We start from the raw sequence: 22376 nt of genomic DNA on the forward strand, positions 1-22376 counted from the left end.
AAGTGTGGGAGCATGACAGTTTCCTTTTGGAAGGGTTTAAAGGAATAGTTCACCTAAAAATGAAAATCTTGTCATCATTTATTCATCAGTATGTCACTTTAAACCCGCATGACTACCTTTCTTCCACTAAAAAAAACGTGGATTTCCATGCTTCATTCCATGCAATTACAATGCACAGAAACTGAAGCCATCAAGCTTTAAAAATTATTCAAAAGCACCATAAAGGTATCATGATCATTGGAATCAACAATAGAATGTTCTCCTTTTAAGTTCCATTGAAATCCATACGGGTTTAGAACACCATGAGTCCTAAATAATGACAGAATAAAAAAAAATTGGGGTAAAATATCTGTTTAACAACTATGAACTATGAAAACTATCCACACTAATACACCCCACCACTTTCTTTAACTATGGAGAAAATCCCTAGAACATTTGGGAAATGAGATCCTGATATAATAAACGGTCATAAGGATTCACCATTTGTAGGCCTATGCAGCATTTTACACTATGTAACATGGCCATAAACTCCTGCAATGTTGAAGTGACTTATTATGTAAGGCTGTCCATTCCTACAGCTGTTTTTATTTGCATTCCCGACGTTGCAGGTCAGTGTATTAGAAGGGCTGGGAGCGTTGACAGCTTGCTGACGACTCACTCGAGTAACACGTAATGGAAGGGGGGGATGGGCGATGGGGCGAGTTGGCTAAGACTCCATAATTCATCAGAAGTCAACAAAACATTTGCTCAAACAATGACTGAGCACATGGACTGTAGCTTTGCAGGTGCCTAGTTTTTAAAGTTTTAAAGCTGTTAAGATAAAGGTTCCTGGAGGTGTCCATTTAGTTGGACCTTCAGAGTTAATTCGCTGCCTGCCGCTGAATGTCCCAAGAGGAAAGTCACTTGACTGAATTATCTTGGCTCTGTCCAAGGTGCTGATTTGAGATAAACTTAATACAGCTTTATGGCATTAATTAGTACAACTTTGAACTGTAAGTATAACTTATTTAAGTATAACTTATTTAATAACTGTAGATAGATATATCTAGAGCTTTAAATTAGAAGTAGCTTGAAGTACAATACAAAGTCCAGACTTATCCAAATGAGCCCCAAAGTCCTTAACTACAAATCAGAAGTGTTAAATAGCCATATATACATGTGAATGTGCAGCAAAGCTTAAATATACAAACCACAAGTATCCCCTAATAGTTCAACTGAGCGTGAAAGCCAATATCAATATTTTTTTGAAGTACTAATCTAATGGACACATTTTGTGTAAAATACTTGCCCCCTCTCCCCTTCCTACCCCTACCTTCCATCCTACAAAAATACAAATTTTCATCTCATTTCCTGACGATGCAATCAATCAAAAGCTTTGGCAAGGGATCACATTCACACTTTGACCAGACCTGTCAACAATTTAAACAAAACGTACACAAAAAAAAGATTTTCACAAGAAGAGCTGTCATGAGTGATGGGGGTTTGTAGGTTATAATTGGCAGGTAGGACTAGAGTTCACATACAATAAGATGGACTTCTTCTAACATGCTATAATGAAAGACAGATGTGTTTGAGTTTTGGTTAGTAATATTAGAATTTCAGCAGAAATTCAGAAGAGTGGATCCAGACAGACACCAAAGGGCCAGAGAGAATACAATCATGTATAAAATACAATATGCTAACTTGAAGGAAAAGAGACCCGTCCACGAAGCCAAGCTAAGACACTCAGTACATTAAGTCTAGCTTAGCTTATCTGGTTTAGGGCAATGTTCAGTGGGGTCCAAAAGTCTGAGACCACAGTGCACTACTTTGGAGTCATTCCTAATTTGATGCTTTTTCTACATTTCAAATTATTTTACAAGCATATCAATGGAGTGCACACATTTATGTACAACCTGATGTTCTTGTTTTCCAGTATGATTTGAGAATGATCTAAAGAACATCTTAAACTTCAGTGGAAGCAAGATCAAACAGTTTATACATTTAGTCATATTCAAATCATATACATTCCTAGATGTAGTCATACACTGTAGGCTTTTTCACTCCACTGTATATTGGCAATATTAAGAATTTAAGAAAATAAGCTAAATACTCTCAACGTAATACATTGGTTGTATATTCTCAGTCCCTTGGTTTAAAGGTGGTCTCAGTGTGTCCTAATAAAGAAGCTGTATATGACATGCTTTTCAAGAATATGCAACATAAATAATTTGGTATTTTTCGTTTTGTGGTTGAATTGCTTTGATACAGCTTCTTAAAAATCAGACACTAGAAAGGTAAAGTGCAAGAAAACCAAACAAGACAGAACGACAGACAATAGGACACGTTATGAGACAGTTACCGGAAAGCCTGCTCGTCCAGGTGGACCCTGAAAAAGGGGTGAGAGAAATGGGTACAGAATAAAGAAAGAACCAGTCAACATTACCGATTAAGAAGAACCCAACACCCGGCCAAGCCATAATAAAATTCAGTCTGCTTTTACAATGATGTTGATTTCAATATTGAATAATGAAAACTATTTTTTTGAGGAACTCTGTGATCCAACATTCAATTTCATTGTGGCAAGGCTCAAAGGTTGCAGCAGGAAAACACTCCAAAGAAGCATTCCACAAATGCAAACACCATCAAATGCTTTTACAACATAATTTTCTTTGGACCCCATGAAATCTTTTTTTAACATAATAACATGTTTATTTTTATTAAATGGCTTTTAACTTAACTTAAAAATAAATCACACAAAAATCATTTTAATCTATTTTTTTTTTCCAGTAAAAATACACATTCTTAAAACTGTTTTTCAAATAATAAATCTTAGATTAAGTTTAATTTTTATAACCCCACTGGCATTTTTTAAACATCACTAATTATAAATTTAGTGATGTTTATGCTTAAAAGAATCATTTAAAAAACATACAAATGAGATAAAAATATATATAATATTGTCTGTATAAAAAAAATTATAATAATAATAATATTTCCTGAAAATAAGTCTAATTATCTCACAATTTTCCCCTGTAAAATATCTTTATTAAGCGTGTATAAGAACTGGAAAAGAAGACAAAATACAGATTTTCTTCATTGTAAAAGTCAATTCAGTTCATGTCATCACTAATCATGATTGATATTTGAGTAAGATCATTTCAGTGTATTTAATAAGCATTTGGTGCTAGAATGAACAATGAATAGTACCACATGTCTGATTAAAAAAGATGTTCATTTAGGGGCCCAAGCATGCATGAAAAACAGTTTCACAGATGAGAATCCTTTATATCATGCTTGACTTCAGAGTCAATTGAGCAGATCGCTCTGGTTTAAATCAAATCAAATAAGTTTACTTCCTTCACTGTGAGCTATTCCTCTGTGGAAAAAATATATATATTTTGTCATTACAGAGGTTTAGTGGTAAAAACCTGACAGCTGTTTGATCATTCAAAGAAAGATCCTTTCTCTTAAGACTACCGTGACGCTCTTCATTATATGATGATGCATTTATAGTTTATTTCATGAGCCTGTGGAACTGCATACTAGTGTGTGTGTGTGTGTGTGTGTGTGTGTGTGTGTGTGTGTGTGTGTGTGTGTGTGTGTGTGTGTGTGTTGGCTTTCCTCTTGGACTACAGTGTGGAGAGGGAAGCCATCTATCAAGCCTCAGCCCCGGGGAGGAAACTATTGCAGACGGACAAAAACATCCGTGGCACTGTCTTCTGTCTGTACACTTTGATTTGACCATACACCTTTCAAATATTAAAAATGAAAACTTAGTTAAAAAAAAAAAATAACACAGGTTTGTTTTATGGAATTATGGAATATTTAAAGATATGAAATATAATTGAAAAGCTACTTTTTTGTTACACACAGCATCTATCAGAAAGTTTTCAGTGAATATATAGTTTGTTTGTACAGTATAAAAACCATTATGTCTATATTAAAGTCCCCATAAAACATGGAAACCTGTGTGTGTGTGTGTGTGTGTGTGTGTGTGTGTGTGTGTGTGTGTGTGTACCATTCAAAGTAAGATTTTTTTTAAATATTTAGGATTTTTAAAGAAAATATAATACTTTTATTTAACAAGGATGAATGTAATTGATCCAAAGTGACATTACAAACATTTCAAATAAATTCTGTTCTTTTGAACTTACTATTCATCAAATAATTCTGCATTTTTTTTTTAAATCACAGTTTCCACAAGAATATTAAGGAGCACAAGTGAACATTGATAAGAAGAATTTTTCTTAAGCATCAAATTGGCATATTAGAATGATTTCTGAAGGATTATGTAACACTGAAACCTGGAGTAACGATGCTGAAAAGTCAGCTTTGCGTCATAGGAATAAATTATATTTTAAATGTATTAAAATAATAATAAAAAAAACACATTTTTTTTTAATTGTAATAATATTTCACAATATTACTGTTTTTACTGTATTTTTAATCAAATAAATTCAGCCTTGGTGAGCATAAGAAACATTTAAAAATTGTACAGACCCCAAACATTTGAAAGATAGTGTATATGAAACACATTAAAACACGTTTATTTGACAGCTCCAGGGTTTTCGTGAAAACGGTAGTTTCTTTCAGTTTTTCCCTCCGTTTGGCCTAACACTTCACGGTCATCCAGTTTGAAATGTTGACTACAAACACGTTGACTACAAATCCTGCTCTCTTTAAATCTAATTTGTATCACTGCTGAAGTTTGTGGGAAACAATGAAAGACCACTAATAGGATCTATAGGTTCAAAGGTCATAAGCACACATGTAAGGTATATGGGACCTGGACGCAGCTGGAAGGTGTTTATAAGCGGAGGTGTATAGAGAGAGGAACAGATCTCTGCTGGATGTAGCTGCCATTAGGAGTGTGTATAGTGGTCTATGCTGCGTACGAGTGAGCTGGCTTACATGTGCCGTGTATATATGAACGTGTTGAAGTATGCATAGCAGGTCTAAGGTGCAGACCCAGGTGGTGAGTGGGAGCAGGCCACTGTGGCCTGTTGGGCACTGCTCAGGCCGGCCCCGAGGAGCGTCTGGCGAGGTCAGAGGTCACCCACCGGAAGAACACTTCATTTGAGATCCACGGTAGCAGGGTACATGTGGCTCTCATTTAGCCCACAGCGCTGCTGGGTAAATGAAGGGGCACCCCAGAGGAAAACGGGGGCGAACGCTTCCCTAGAGCCCAACATTACATGGATAAGAGATATTCAGCGGACAAATCATCAAATACATCACCAGGGAAAACTAATTTAATTATGCTGTTCTTTTAAAACAAAGCAGCATAAAGTATTGTGATATTTTACATCACAATACTGTTTCGATATCATCATGCCAAGAATTAATATATTTAGTTTTTAAAATTATTTTTGAAGAGACTTACTAACCTAGGTCAGAATATGCCTATACTACATACATAGTAGATACAAATCAGTATGAGGAAAGAGTAGTATGTCAGAATTTGTAGTATTCATAAAACGGTAGGCAAAAAGTACACAGATGACCTACTTCCGCCGAGATTACAAGTGCACATTTGATGAACACAGAACTGATCTGTGAGGCCACTGGAGAGGATTTGTAAAAGCAGTGAAGCCACGCATTGACACCGTTGTACAAAATTCAGCCCGATCTCATCCCAAGGCGTCATATACTGCCGCTTTTGACATTTCGTCTACATCCAACGCACATGGCACCCTTTAGCGTCAATATAAGACGCAGATAGATATGGGCCAGAAGGCGCCTCCTAGCGGTCTAACCCTAACCCTACCCCAGACCTAAACCTACCCATAACCGAACAAAGCTCTGTGTGTGTCATATTGACGCTAAAGGGTGCCATGTGCGTTGGATGTAGACGAAATGTCAAAAGCGTCAGTATATGACGCCCTAGGATGAGAATGCGTTGACAAAATTGTACAAAAGAAGTACCTACTCAGAGAGCATGTGATTTCGGACGCATTATTGTGGAGGTCAATGCATACTTGATTCTTTTAAACAAACACAAACAGACTCACCTAAGAATATAATCGATGTTATATCCATATATATATAGTCCAATGCAGGTGAATGAAAGGGATAGCTCACTCAAAAATGAAAATTCTGTCATTAATTACTCAAGTCTCAAAATTTGGACTAAATCACTCAATTAATATATGGATTAGTTTTACAATCTCTTTATGAACCTTTTGAAGCATCAAAGTGGTAGTTGCGTAGCTGTCAATGGAGGGACAGAAAGCTCTCAGATTTCATCAAAAAAGATCTTCATTTGTGATCCAAAGATGAACGAAAGTCTTATTGGTTTGGAACGACATGAGGGTGGGTAATTAATGACAGATTTTTCACTTTGAGGTGAACTATCCCTTTCAGGATTGCAAAATGAAAATTTACATTAAGCATAAAAGACATAATTCTGTATCACAAGGTCCCTGCTGATTCCCACCCCTATTTTCAAGTATTTCACCTCTAATGTTCAGCATGTGCTTAACATGACCATTGCAACGTTCCACAGGAGTTTTCAACACACTAACGAAGGTGCTTTCTGTCAATGTAAAATGTTTCGTGTCACTACTAATTGTTTAAGGCTGGGTTTGGCCAGCCGTGCCTTCAAAAGTGGGAAAAGGGCTATGCTCCCGTGAGGTGACCTGTGAAGAACCCCAGACTATTATGTATTTAAACATTTAGTATTCACTTCCAGCGCACAGGAAAAAGCCAATTTGGTGAAGTTTACAGTTGCCATCACATCAGTAAGAGTGTTGTCTTAGTGTTCTTGTTGGATAATCTGCAGTGTATACTCTTCTAAGAATTTCCATAGGTCAGTGTAACAGGATGGCCCTCTATAGGGCCATTGATCAGGGACCAGGCTTGCCAAACTCCCTTTACTGAAAACAAACACTGTAGTTAAAGACATACTGACACTGATTGCCAATAGATCACCAAACTTGTTTAAAGAAGACTGACTTGATTAAAAGAATTCACTAACTATATCTAAACATTCTTACTTGACAACAGTAGAAATATCAACTTAATGTTTAAGTCTGTGTGCATTGTTTGACAGTACTTTCACCTGCCTTTCAGTTCTTTTCAATTTACCTTCAATTTATGGGTTATACGAGCAGGTGTTGGAATGTTTGTATACTAATGTGTGTTTTTTGGGGTCCTGGAACGTGTAGCTCACCCAGAGGGAAAGTTTATTGCTCACAAGAACAGTTGACTTAAAAGAACAGTTCACCCCAAAAACTAAAATAAAAGTGTGTGAAAGGGAGAGGGTTCACGCTCATTCCAGCTCCAACAATCACATAAAAATACCACACAAAGTGGTCTTTTCGTGAAGACATGTCATGCCAGATTTGAGGTTCAATGATAATGAACATCACTGATTATTGAATATGTTACAACAGTGAGTAAATTATGACAGGGAGTTTCTGGTCACACTTTAAATTAGGTGTCTTTAACTAATAAGTTACATAAAAAAATGGTTAGTACCTTCGTGTTCAAATTGTAATGCAAAACACTTTTACTGCTATTGAGGTGGGATACGGGTAAGGTTAGGGACAGGTTTGGAGGTATGGGTAGGTTAAGGTGTAAGGGATGGGTAATATGTAAATACATAAATTAATAACAGCTGTAAATACATAAGTTTTTATATTGTACTTATACATTTTTTAAAATACCTGCATGTACACAATAAGGGCATTGTATATACTGACTCATTTAAATATTACTACATAACAGTTAAAGACACTTAATATAAAGCGGGACAGAGTTTCTTATTTAGGTGAACTATCGGATAGTTTATGGAGAATCGAATCTGATGCATTCTGGCAAATCTGACAGCAGTTTGAGACATTGATGTCTTCTAAAACTTTAGAGGAAAAATGTGAGATTACTGGACTCTTTTTAACAGTAGGTTTTAGCAGAAGTCTAATTTTCTTCTCATTTACTCTCATTGCTTTCTAGTAGAAACAGTTAAAGAGACCTTATTTGTAATTTGTCTTTTCTGTGAGGAGTGTTTGCCTGTGGCTGCCGTTATTTCATTAATCACTCAAGCTCAACCTTCTCCCTCTTACTGCAGCTGTCCAACCGCACCTAATTTTGTACGGCCCAACTCTCTTTTCTCCTCTACTATATATATATTTCTCTTGACCTTCTTTCTCACTATAACCTCATTAAGCAACATTATCCCTCAAAAGATATATTAAGTTGAACAGACTGTTGAACAGACTTCTATATTAGTGTCTAGCAAAATTCCCAACGTCCAAGAGCCAGAAGAAAACATTGATATGTCCAAGATAACGTCATGCGATTTAATGGAGAAGTGTGTCATTTTTGTGGCACTCGAGTCACCAAACAAAATTGAAAAAAATTATGATTGTTTTCACATAAGTCTCCTGAACACTCTACCTCTACGTCATTGGTTGCCCAAACAGATAACCCTGCCCTACATTCACATTATTGGTTGAATCAGTGTTGCCATGTTGGGATGCTTGGAATGCCTAAAACAATATAGAGCCACAGAATGAAAAACTATTTCAAAATCCCAAACTTGCCCACTTCACCTTTAACACAAGCTCTTCTGGGTGTGGGTGTTTATATGTGTGGCGTGTGTGGGTGTTTATATGTGTGGCGGAAGGAAACGTAATTAACAGTTTCCATTATGTAAATAAAAGTTGTGTAATCAGCACTCCATCAGCAGTGACAATAAGGAAAAGCATGAAAGATAAATTCACTCTCAAAACACACACAAATACACAGAAAGCCACAGAGTTTGGGTCACATTACCACAATCCAGTCAATGAAGGGACAACGTCTACTTACAGGAGGACCTGCAATAAAAACAGAGAGAAAGAGAGATTAGTCACACTGGAAAAAAATAATAATTTATAATCTTGAACAACAGACACTCATCTTGTTTGGACCATGAGCACATTACATCAAACATTTTACAATGACTGATTTTATTTCCCAAAGAACAGGAAAATAAAAACGTCACGCAAGTCTGAATTTTCGTAGGTCAACCAGAATCCGAAGTGGGTGTTCTGGCTGTTCCGATGAACAACGCCTCAGATTTCTCTAACCGTAAGACGATCTCGGGAGGAAGATAACAGCTCACATGCAGGTAGTTTAACGAAGCGCGTCACAGCGTTTAAATAAAGCGTTAAAAAATATGTTTATAATTTAGTAGATGACAGGATTGAAAAGCTCTCAGTGGGAAAGTGCTGCTTGTCTCTGGAACAGGGATGAGCAGTCTGTCCACCAAGCAACAGACCACTGAGAACTGAGTGGGAGAATACACCACATCACTGGAAGACAGCCGGCACAGATAAATCACACCCCTGTTCTGCGCACGCGAACCCCACCCAGACATCACAAACTGTTCATCTCCTTCATAAATAATGCTAAATCATACACTAGCAGCGTAATACACAGTGGAAATAGATTTCATTAACATCGTTAGTCAAAAAAAAGGTTAAAAACAGTTTTCCACAGTGATTCTGGTGTAAAATGCGGGATAGATTAAAACCTCTGGGAATATATGTGTTAAATAAAACTATGGTTTTACACTTTTATTGGTTAATAAATGAACACGCAAGGGTTAGGGATGTGTAGAACTTTGTGACAAACATTGCTCCAGTCCTGTAGAAATCATGAGCAGAATAGCTTGGCTTTGAACAAACAATGATGCATCTTGATCAAAATGAGTTAGATAGCCAAATGTTAAGTATTATAAAAGCTTAAATTCTAAGCACATGCATTAGAAGAATTTACAGCCTCTTTTACATCCTTTAACCAAGAAACTTCAATCAAGGCAAAACTAAATCACAGCTTCAAGCATGATTCAAGCTTCAAACTTTATCAAGGAAGAGCAAACTCAAAATTGCTGATGACAAATCTTTTCCGTCTATGTAACTTAATATCTCCCAGAACTTCTCTTTTATAACTTATGTCAAGACAACTGCAAGAATGAAATCAGTCCGTCGAAGCAATTTGTTACAGAACTATTGAACTATTTGACCAGAATCATAAGAGTTTGTTCCAGGATTTTCATCCAGGAACCTTTTTGTTCCTCTAAAGAGTTTGAAAACTCTCTCTCTTTCGTGGCCAGAAACTTAGGGGAGTAACAGTTTGAATATTTGACTTTATAATGAAAAAAAAACAACTTTATAAAGGATGCAAGAGAGAACAAAAGTTCCTTTAAAACAATTGTTTACTGTATTCCTCAACAAGAAGATCATCTACATTTGGACTGAGCTCTAAGGATCACTGTGAGTCTGAATGGTGCATTAAATATGGCAGCCTTAAGTAATGGTGCAGTCACACCGGTGACGAAGCTTTCCTATGGGTCCATCATTATTCTTTCCTTTCCTGTTTTGAGAAGTCTGTATTTTCTTAGAAATCAGAACCTGCATTTATCAAAACTGCTGCTGAGACAGCAAGCCCTATTTTAGACCTAAAAGCAAGAATAATGTCAAAGAACAAGTGAACAACACACACAATATATGTGTGGTCACGCAAGAATAGCTCTCTGAACATTCCAGATCAATCTTTGTCATCATAAACACTCTCATTTTACCCATGTGATCCCATGACTCTTTACATGAAACCACTTCATAAGCCAAAAATATAGAGGAATCTATAGGTCACAGAGTAGCAGACTCAAATGGAGCACCTACAGACTGTCCTGCACACAAAAACATCTCATTGGCAGGCTTTATGCAACTTGTTGCGGGACAAAATGAAAATTAGTGCTGAGAATTTGCATTTTATTCTGCTATTTTTACAGTATTGTCTGTCCTCTTTCAGGGGGAAAAAATGTACAACAGCTTGTCATTGAGGCAATAACCTCAAAAAGACATCTTTGTACCTTATTTATTCTTAACATGTTCATAGTAGTACATATTACTACTGTAAGATACCAATATGTGCATAAGATTTAGGGTGTACATAAGATATAAAGTTAACCCTTTAACTAATAAAAGTATAAAAAAGTACTTTTTGCGTAATATTCTATTTCAAATAATCCCACACTAAACAATAAATAAAAGTTGAACAAACTGTGATTGACTTTATACATGTCAGTCAGACAGTCTCTTCCTTTCTAAGCGGGCAGTTCTTTGCTCTAATATTCTGAAAAACTGTGTGAAATAAAAATACCATTTTGATGGATGTGACCCCAAACACCTTTCAGTGTTGTGTCCAAAGGTTTCTGTTGCTATTAATTTTGCACTAGGACTCAATTAATCTCTAAATATATTATGTACAATGCTAGCATCTCTGAATGCTTTAAGCTTGTTTTCATGCTTATCTTGCTATTAAAAGCACATACGTAGGAGCTTATACAAAACAGCAATCCATGGAGTTGCAGGCACAGGCATATGATTACTAAAGACCTACCTGGAGCCCCATCACGGCCTTTCTTTCCCCTCAAACCAGGTCCTGATTGAAAAACAACCTACAATCAGTCCCAAAGTTTAGAATCTCAAAAGGAATAACTCTACACCATAGTAAAGCCTTACCCTGATACAGTCTCAGATTTTTTTTTTTACCTTTAGGAGCACAACAGCTTTTCACTGGGACAGTACCCTAGAGGGACAACGTTGCACCTCACAGAATATACCCCTAAAAGGTTTACAGTAGTACTTTAAGTGTACATATTACAACTCGTAGGTGATAAATTCACATTTAGGGGTAGATAAGGTAAACTTGTCCTTTTAAGGGTACTACCCAAGTGACAAACTGTTGCACCCCTAAAGGTTTTGCAGATTTTTTTCTGACAGATTTTTACTAGTAGAGCTAAGAATTGCATTTCAGTACTTTATTATATAACGTTTTAAACCAACATTATATAATGTTGGTAAGTAATAACTTCTTCACAATTCTTTGGACCAAGATCCCCGTGGCTGCAATAATTAAAGGCAAAAAACGGGGCTAAAAATACAATCACCACAGAGTCGCGGCAAGCGGCAGTAGCAAGAAGCAGATAACGTGTCAAAAACTGTGCCTGTGCAGCCAGCAGTGGGACACTGAGTGGACACTTTGGTAGACTGTATACTGGGTGTGGAGATCCTTAAAGCCCCAAAGTGAAAGTCGAAACCGAGCACACAGACACGTGGAAGCATGTGTTCTGATTCCTGACGCATTCTGGACTTGAGTCCACTTCCTGCTCTACAGACAACCTTCATCCAAAGGCCAATTGAGCCTGGGCGTCAAAAATACCCCATGTGATGATGCCTAGAGGACTCTGGGTGTAAAACTATGCATGTCTAGGGGAGTATGTTTGTGTGAGAGAGCGAGAGGTGGTACACACAACAAACAACACCGAACTATAAACACAAGGAACATTTAATGCTTTCATTAAATGTTTAGGCAGTGCTATGCCAGTTAAAGTATTAATATCGAGGCGTATATCACAACCACCTGTTACCGTCCTTATGCAAGAGGACTGGAAAGTGATAGGAAGATCTTGTGTTGAATGCTGACACGCAGGCACCCGAGTCACCGGCCCCACCCCTTTTCATAGTACTGAACCCTGAATATTAAACTATGAGGAGGACCCAAATAGTTCGGTATCATTTCCCCCTAAAAAAACTGCAATGGTACTGCATAGACCTTTGGAAACCCTTTCGTAAGATTTCTGTGGCAGCAAAATGTTGCATCGATAGTTGGGCTGTACAATATGGACAAAAAAATACTATCATGATTTTTTCCCCAATATTGTGATTAAGATGTTAATCACGATTTGGAAACAATATTTCCTTACACACATACTGTACTTGTCTGTATACAAATTTTTTTTGGAAGCCGGCTTTATTGACGATATTTGCAAGCACCGTGTCTTTGAATAAATGATATGTGACGTGTCGGTTATTTCTTTATGCCTTTTTGAACTCTTTTCGTATGTTGTGCATTTCGCAAATACCTGTATTATCGATTTTATTTTTGTTTACCTGGTTAGGACTGTGCCATTGATTTTCTACGTAAATACACACTAGACTGATGTCCTTAACCGTTGCGTTCACGTCTTTTGCAGCATCTCGCTCGTTGACATGCTGTTCAACACGACACTCAAGGTAAAAATTCAGCCGTTAAACCGTCTCTAGACCTGCGCCTCGCGTTTTTGACCGTGTTCTGTTTCAATGGCCCCATTCTGGTTTGCTGACAATAGTTTGACAGGTCTTGCAAGTTATCTGACTCGATGATATAGATCATCTTTCCTGTATCCAAAACATTCCAAAACCACAGATGTTGATTTATTTATTTTTTGGCCAAGTCCTTATCCTGCCTTGAATTCACCTTCCCTGTTTCTGTGCTTTCTTCCATGCCATAACAGTAAAAACGCTCTGTTCTGTTCTCACGCTAGATTTAGGCACGCTGCATTCAGATTGCACACTGAGGGCGCTTGCAAAAAAAATAGCTTTCTGCGGTTTAAAAGTCACGCATGCTCTCATCACGATTTTTATATAGAGTATGGAAATGGAAAATATTCACTATGGCACCATAAACATATTGTGAATCTCAAAACGTCCAGATTACATTTAACCCCAAAATTAAAAGGAAAAAAAATTGCATTTTTGTGAGACAATTAAAACACATTAGGCACACTTACTTAACCCAGCTGAAATACTGTCATAAGATGATCTGAGTACTGTTATATAGACCCAGGAATAACCTCAAGAATACCATACAACCTAAAATACCCATCCACTGCCAGCTCCACTCCCCTTATCATCTGCCAATTTCTCCAAATGCTCTGTCCTCTGATTGCCCCTGTACACATGCCATAGTGCCCGAGAATGAATGCTTCAGCTTCCAGACTTCCAAACTGCAAGCACAGCACAGCAAAGTCCAAGCAGAGGATGAAACAGGGACATGAATAAAACAGCAAATGTTGTGCAAACAAAGCATGGATTCCTTTTCAGACATGGATAACATGGATAATGTTGTTACACATATGCATTTTAAGAATTATTTCATGATGTTTATGTACCTGGACATGTACAGGTCACATTAACCACCAATAAACGCTTTAAAATGCACTGTAAACTTTATTTTTATTTTTTATGAAATCTTAAATCTTATTGATCATGGAAGCAGTAATTCAAGAAAGATAAATCTACAGTTTAGTAAAAGTAAACTAGTTCTGCGTCAGTTGTGTGATGGTCAGAGGAAAAGAAATGAACTTTTGCACTTTTGTTCTACTAAGATGAACAAAGTCTTCGCCACACCTTTTGAAATCTGGAAAAATCGCTGCATGCATTTCATGACTTTTCACAACTGTTATATATAACCTTGTCAAATATAAGTTCTCTTGTTCTCCAAATAAAAATACGGTTATGTGGCAATTCCAGAAGGCCGAGAAGATTAGTTGACTTCTTTGAAAAAGCGATGTGGTGCTCTATGCACCTCCAGTATCCTAAGGGAACCAATAAACCTTAAACAAAGGCCCTATCAAGTTCCAATAGGTCCACAAAAGTTTCAAGCCTAGAGAAGCATACAGTCCATCACACGCTCCTACCCATGCTGAACCTGGTGCAATCCAGATGACTGACGTCTCATTGAACAGCTCCCACTCCAAAAAGAGCGCAGGCCCGGTTACAGGAGCCGAACGGCAGTGTTTCTACTCCCGTCTGCCCACTGATGACAGTTGGCCCATTCACGACGATCCCTCGCCGCTTTGTTGCCTCGTTAAACTGCAGTCACAGTTTGAAAAAGGATCACAGCACAAGTCGTTTTTCATTCGCGCTCCTGGGCCCTGCTGTATTAACCTCATACCACGATTCAAAATTCAGAAGCACACCAGCCAGTTCTCAACTGAAAGAGTTTGGAAAACACTTGACTACGCTTGCATCTACCGGTCAATAAAAAAAACCCATCTGACATGCATACAATAGGCTCAACAGCAACAGAGTATTTTGCTTATAAAATCGAGAAAGGAGACATACAACATTAGAAGGCTGGGAAAATAACCTTGCAAAATCTTTCTTAAGGGCACACAGTTCTAAGCCAAGTCAATGTGTACCTCATCCTGTCTATCGTACTTCTTGCCAATTGTAGAATTCCCAGAAAGTCTGAATTGGTGCAGAGTTCTTGTTCATTCTCATGCCAAGATGAGGCTAGGTGGAGAAATATTTTCCCCAACAATCCATAGAGCAGAAAAAGTGCGCCATTACGGCCGGGATTAAATAATTACGGTGAGCCACTAACAGGAGATCACTACAAAGACTCTTTTGTGATGATGCCAGAAAAACCACTATTACACTGAATTTACCATTATTCTCCCAAATTGCTCCCAGGAGGAAAAAATATACATCAATATACATCGTCTCCTTCGGTCTGAGCAGAAGAAAGGTTCCCTACTCCGATTGTACCAGGTGGTGAAGTGGAGAACTGGAGTGCACCACATAAATCTTTCAGTGAATTTTCTTTGGCTGTTTCTCCATCTAAATGGGTGATTTAGATAGTCATCGACTGAAATTTGGCCCCACAGAAATTAATTCACGATTAGAAATCTGAGAAACGCCCAACAGAGGCATTACTATTGACTAGTCTGCTGAAAAGACCAGTGTAGATCAGCATGAATTTCCAAGCTGGTTTATGCTGGTTTGAACTGGTCAGCATATGCTGGCATAACATGAATAACCAAAGAAAGTCTTGGGCTGCGAATGAAAGGTTAGGCAGCTGACTTGTTGCCTCGCTGCTTTATTAGTCAATGACTTTGCAGGCAGCATTTGCACACAAAGATACCTCTTGAAACTGATTCAGGCAGACTTCTGAGGAAGCATAGCGGTTTATTGATTTACGACAAAACAGAGAGAGCTTTGGCGATAACTAAGCAAATGTTGAATTACTACAATGCTAATCTCTTGATAACAATGACATCAGAAAAAGAAAAACATTGATCAAAAACATACATTTAGACCAGGGATGCCCAATACTGTTCATGGAAATCTAACTATATGCAGAGTTCAGATCCAACCCTGACCAAACACACCTTGTGAAGTAAAGCTAACATTGTATTTCGGATGTGCCTTGAGGCCTTCCTACCTTGGAATGCATCCTCCAAAGGCAGCAGTTTTAAGCTTTCGAACACCATCTTTTTTGTCTATTTTCAAATTAATACACACTTAGTTCTCCATTTTGGTTAAGCTAAATGTATATAAATGATACTACAATCCCACACTCATTAGTTTAATCACTAGATTAAAAGAAACCAAGCAGTAGTGTAGGATGATTCATCAAGGGGTGGATTTTCTTTGAGCTATGATGCACAGTAAAAGTGTGGCCAGGAAGTGCAAGGGGCATTTGGTTTAAATAGAGTTTGCTTTATTTCCTCTTTAATTGGCCAATTTGCTGGACTGAATTGAGATCCACTGACATTTCACTTAAGCAGATATGGTTGGCTTTTATTTGCTCTGAACCTTTGTTGGGTCCTGTTCAATGAATCACAGAGGCAAAGCCAGCAGGACAAGCAATTGACTTCATTAGCAGAAACAGGACGGATTTGAAGCGTCAAGAATCTCAATAGGGCCATTGAGAGCGACTGAATTCCACTTTTTCATCCCCACCCATTGGAAAAATCCTCTGTTACTGGCCCTGAGGTCAACTTATCTACTACAAATAAAATGCAGATTATATAGAGAGAATTGCATTAACACCTGCCAGCCTTCGCAGATGCTGAAGTCATTATACTTCAGTAGCAAAAGTGCTATGAAATGAAAAGAATGTGTGTGCGTGTGTGTGGACGTGTGTGTTACAGTCAGTCTAGAAGAATATGTGAATAAATGAATCTAAAGAAAAAAAAAGGTGTTCACACTTTAAACTTTCACATATGCAACTTTATGAAGCAATTCTTTGAAATTATGATCCATCTTGACCCGCATTGAACTAACCAGGAGAATGCTGAATGTACCCAGTAACCTCAGAGCTGTTTGCAGAGTGTCAGATGTTCACTGTAACCGTGAGAAAGCATCAAACAGCCTTTATGGTGTGAAAATATCCAGTGTGAATTTGGATCTCTGCCCAATAAGCAGGAAGAGTTTCGGAAGACAGGCTGTGTGGGTAGTAACAGTGGAGAAAGTCTTGTCTGTCTGGGCTTATTCAGCACAGCTAAAAATAACCCAAAATGCAAAATGACTGATAACAAACAGGAATTCAAAAGATATATTGCAGGGACAACACTGGCACTGAGTAAAAAATCAATCTTGTGATTTTAAGGATCAAAATGAAGATTGTTCGAATGCGCGTTTAATCAATTTGAAGTCTGAAATCAGTACACCCTACAGCTTAGATCATAAATATTAACCAGGTAACATGACATGGCTTTCTCTAAGACAGATAAATGAGTGCTAGCCATAATTGGATAACTGCCTGTTGTTTTTGTGATATTTAGTCCCCTGCTGATGCAACTGGTTGGTGTAGGATTTGACTGGTCTTAAAAAGGCTGTTTTACGCTGCCAGTTACAATTTTTTTGTTTGTACTGTGGCCAAGCAAAGCAAAACACTTACAATAAAATGGTTATATCTCCAGAAGTGGGGGAAACAACTTTGAAATAAATACATAAATAAAGCCTCTTTTTCAAAATCAATCAAAAGTGCAATTGAATCAAAACAAAAAGCAATTGAATTATAATTAATATGACAACATGCAGGCTACAAAACAGTAACAAATCACTCAAAAGTTGGAAAATTCCTGTCTATTTTTACGTATCTGCCATCTGAACAGGGCTTGAGATGTCATTGCCATAATGCGCTGCTACGGGAGCGAACCGCGTTTTGTCTCATTTTACAATTGAATTGCATCGCTTAAAAATCAGATGTGAATTGACAACAAAGCACTCAACAAAACCATGCAGTAAAAGAAGTCACGTTAATGGTAAGTAGTGACCCTTATGACCCTTTTGTACATTTCAGCCTCTGCCTCTGAAGAACACTCTGCACAACCCAGCCCATATCCTCCAAAGCAACAAACACGTTACTTGTGCAAGATAAATGGTCATCAGGGTAGGGTTAAACCAACACCTATACTACTGGTGAACAGAAAATCTGACACTTGAGGGAAGCTTAATGGATGTTTTATGGTTTTGCCTTGACAATTGTAATTGCGATGCATACGCTTGCGAGCCCACCTTTGACCTTTGGGAGCTTTGAATGCAACAACTATATGAAAATGGTGTTAAAAGGGCAAGATTGGTGTGTCTGTTTTGAAAAAAGACCTGACTTTGCAATAAAGTACACTTGCTTGAAAGGAAAAAAAACACAATTCATCAGAATGAAGAAACAACACATTTATTAATGTTGACTTCATGACTGCAAAAGGACAGCACAATTTCCTTTCATAAACACCAATCAATCTGTATAGCTTTGCAACTTGCCACACATTCTAAAAAATAAATTTAAAGACGGACTTAAAAAGTGGAGGTTTCCCCCCAGGTATTCTCCCGAGACTCGAGGCAGACAAATCCGTTATTGAGCGTTGTCACATCGGTTAGGCGAAAAACTGCAGACTGCTAAACTCCCATAGGACCTCATTGCTGAGGGTTTTACCGCTCCTATTCACGCTGTGGCCGAGAGCGAAAAAATGAAGTGCGATGAGAGCTCAGAGAGCCGGCGTCCGCCGATATTGGGTTACTGAGGGTAAAAAGGCATGCCATGCCAAGAGTTATTAAAACAGAAGTCTGACAAGGAGATTTCAGTGGCATTTCTGAAATAAACAGGGAGCAGCTCAATGTCTTTACCATATGTGTTACAGGGCTGGCGTTTGGCCAGCGGCTCTCAACACACTGTGGCTTGTGTGTCAAAAGTGGCCATCAAATAAATGCAGCCTGTCGGCTGATTACAAAAGCAGAACTGTTGAAATAAACATTACACAGCTAAAAACATGTTAAAATACCCATGCACTGGCTTTGCTAACAGGGCTAATGTCGGGTTACTAGGCAGGAGAGACCTGTATATTTCTACCATACCTGAAATAAGGCTGCAATCAGGGACATACTGTAGTATGCATGGCATTTAAAAAAATTAAAAAAAATGCTTACTGCACCTTTCATACACCCCCGTGATGGTACTGAGGACTTACATAAAAGTGATATGCAGAGTTGGTGAGAGCAGCAATAATGCAGTCAGAAAACACGGAATGATGCTGCTTTCAAGTGCACCAGGAAAATATACAAATTGTCCAGTCATTATTTAGACTTCTCATGCATTCATGTTGGAAACAAATTATGGAAGTACACTTTTAAAAATAAAGGTTCCAACAGAGGGTTTTTACAGCGAACAATTTTGTGTTTGGCAAAGAACCTTTTAGTTCTTTTTCTTAGTGTGAGGAACATTTGAATGATCTAATAAACTGTTTCTATTATAAATAACCTTTTGTGCAATAGGGAAGTTTTCATGGACATTAAAGATTCTTCATGGAACCATAGAAGAAAATAAATATATAAAATATAGGTATATTTAAAGTGTAGCTAAACCATAAATAATAAACAATGAGTTTCTATTCATGGTATCAAACAAATAATTAAGTAGTTAACATAACACAAAACGCAAAGGGTGACTTAAGAACTATAAGCTTGTCCTTTTTATTTTTTAAACAAAGCCATGAAATTGACATAACTATCCATACACTGAGGACATGTTTTCTGGCAATTTGGCAACTCAGATATACCTAGAAGTCCCAGTTTCCCACTGGTAAAAACCACAGGTAAAACCATAATTACTGGAAAATTACTGGAATTTACCTAGTTACAACATTTCCAAGTCCTCTTCATTACTTCATAGACATGTTCAAAAGGCGTTAACTGACTTATTTCATGTGTCAACCAATCAGAATAATGAAAAAGGAAACAAAAACTGACTTTTTTGACATGACAACTTATGAGAGACAAATTAATTTTGCATTTTAGAAATTGGTGATAGTTCAACAAAAAGTAAGTAACTCAAGTCTTTTCTAATGGGAAGAGTAATTATATCTGCAAAACTAATAAAATAATGCTTTCCGGTTCTGAACTAGGGGGAAAAAAACTAAACGTATCTTTCCATGGTAAAATGCATTTTTGTGATAAGCTTAGTTCCCCGATTTACGTTTGTTTCCTTGATCTGAATTCCATGTGAGCCAGAAAGGAAGTGGAGTACTTTCCAAATTGGGAATGTACAGTATGTGTACTTTAAAGTGATAAAAAAAGAAGAAAAAAAAGACATTCAGCAGATGAAAAAAAAAAACATAAAGGCTTGGGGCAACTGTAAACCACTTCGCCTCTTATAGAAACCTCAAGTTTGTTCCCCAATCAGCAATATGTACAAATCTATAAACAAAACAGGATATCAAAATAAACCTAGTCTTGGTGAAAGATGACATGCCTGAACAAAGAATAAACCGGAATAAAAGGGAGAAATCACAAAGGATTGTGTTTCCGTTATATGTTTCTAACTCAAATGAGAGAAACAGGCATCGCCACAAACACGGAGCAGCATCCAATGAGTCAGGAGCGACCGGAATACCGACATTCCTCTATTCCCTAAACCCAAAGCTGGTAAGTGTGGTGTTCTAACTCCTATTTATTATCTACGATTTACATTTGGGGAAAAAACTGAAGTGAGACTAAACTGAAGTAAAAACCCAAATAATCAAACTTGAGGCATGTGCAACGTGCTTGTAAATTGTTGCTGCGGTGTGCTCGGAAGTTATGGCCTGTTGACGGGGACACAGAGAACTTTTCAACACCCTTCTCTATTACGCCTCAAAATAATATTCAGTGGCACAAAACCAGTCTCCTTGGTTGCACTGTCACAATCTGTTTGGGTCACAAACATCAAAAACTTTCATCCAGACTGAAGAATATGTGAAAAAAAACAGGAATTTTGTTTGTGAACACTCCAAATGAACCCATATCTGCAATGGAATGAATGTGTTAGTGGAAGATTAATGCTGCCTTCACGTGCTATCAGAAATTTCGTACTCTCCACTTCTGAAGATTACGAGCTTGTCACATTCAAGTACTTTGTTGTCAGATAGAATATTAATCATGGACAAAACGTATTGAAGACTCGGAAACTCGGGTATCCAAATTATCTCAGAGTTTCCCAGTGGTAAATACGACTTAATAAGGAATTCATGTCCAATTTCTGATAAGAAAACTCGTGTTTACGATAATTACGATAGCACGTGAAGGCAGCATTAGCCATACTGATTATATATCAACATAAATTTCAACAAATCTGTTTCTTACACAAAGCTATTAGAAAAACTTGGAATACAGTGCATGAGTCTTTGGGCCCATTCAAACCAAGAATGATAACTATAAAGATAACTATAACAGTAACTATATTATTGTACACCCCAAGGACAATAAAGTTCTGTTCATTAAAAGCGCATGCTGCAGTTAAGTCTTCTGACACTTTTAAATGTCACGCTCTTTAAAGTCATTGGGATTCTGATTGTCTGTCAATGTTTTCATTATTCATCAGCTGGAAAAAAAAAACTTGTTCTGAAAGTTATTCCGAAAGGTATGTCGTTATCGCATTTTGGTGTGGATTTCCTTACAGAATTAGAATGATTATTAAAACTTTATAGTTATCACTATACTCACCGTTCTTGGTGTGAACTGCCATTTTCAGACTACTTTTGGAATACTTTTATGATAATTTTACAATGCTTTAATGTCCTTTGTGAAGGCCAAACATTCCAGACCCATTTGTTGAATTTGCATGAAAAAAAAAAAAAAATCCATACTGAAGAAAGAAAGGGATACAGGTTTGGAACAACATGAGAAGAGTAAATGAAGACAGAAACTTTTTTGCTTCAACTATTCCTTGAAGATTTTATGCTAAAAGACATCAAATCCAATTAAATTGATGAATATCGTATTTTACTCAAGCATGATATGAGAACTCGTGTGTGTATATGCATGTGTGTTTATTTGATTTACATACTGTATGTTACATTGCCATGGAGATCTCAAGCAGGGGAAGTACTTAGTCTGAGATGTACTGTGCTTTGGAGAGACTTGATTCAGCTCAGTTCCTGTCACATGCTGCAAGAACACACACACTGCCATTTCCCAGAACGTGCTCCAACAACACACACAAACACACCTCAACCCTATGAACCCCATCTTTTTCTTTTTTCCTCCACTAGTTTATCTTCCTCTCTTTGCCTGTCTAGGATCAGCGCTGATCTTTCTAGCCTGCCTTCAGTCCATCTGCTCATCAGACCCACTGGAAGCTCCAGCAATGTCCAGCTGGCCGAGCGGTCACCCTACACCACTGCGTGCCACCCTGACCCTGAAATCCAAACACGCCGTCTCACTGAAGGCATAAACCATCCCTGCCTGTACAACTGGCCAGGACGTCCTCTCTCCACCAGACCTGGAGCCGGTGCCAGTGCCAACAGCTACTGCAGACAC

At 37.7% G+C, this 22376-nt stretch overlaps 1 protein-coding gene across 3 annotated transcripts in view; it reads right to left on the reverse strand.

Moving 5' to 3' along the window:
- The window catches only part of col13a1 (collagen, type XIII, alpha 1), a 102533-nt gene that overhangs the window by 49835 nt on the left and 30322 nt on the right, over nucleotides 1–22376 (reverse strand). For all 3 annotated transcript variants that reach the window (XM_084391301.1, XM_084391300.1, XM_084391302.1), the window contains exon 3: nucleotides 2342–2368. In XM_084391301.1, coding sequence (XP_084247427.1) covers nucleotides 2342–2368 — 27 coding nt within the window. The remainder of the gene's footprint in view (nucleotides 1–2341; nucleotides 2369–22376) is intronic.

The sequence above is a fragment of the Rutilus rutilus genome (assembly GCF_951802725.1).
Source record: "Rutilus rutilus genome assembly, chromosome: 20".
Lineage (NCBI taxonomy): Eukaryota > Metazoa > Chordata > Actinopteri > Cypriniformes > Leuciscidae > Rutilus > Rutilus rutilus.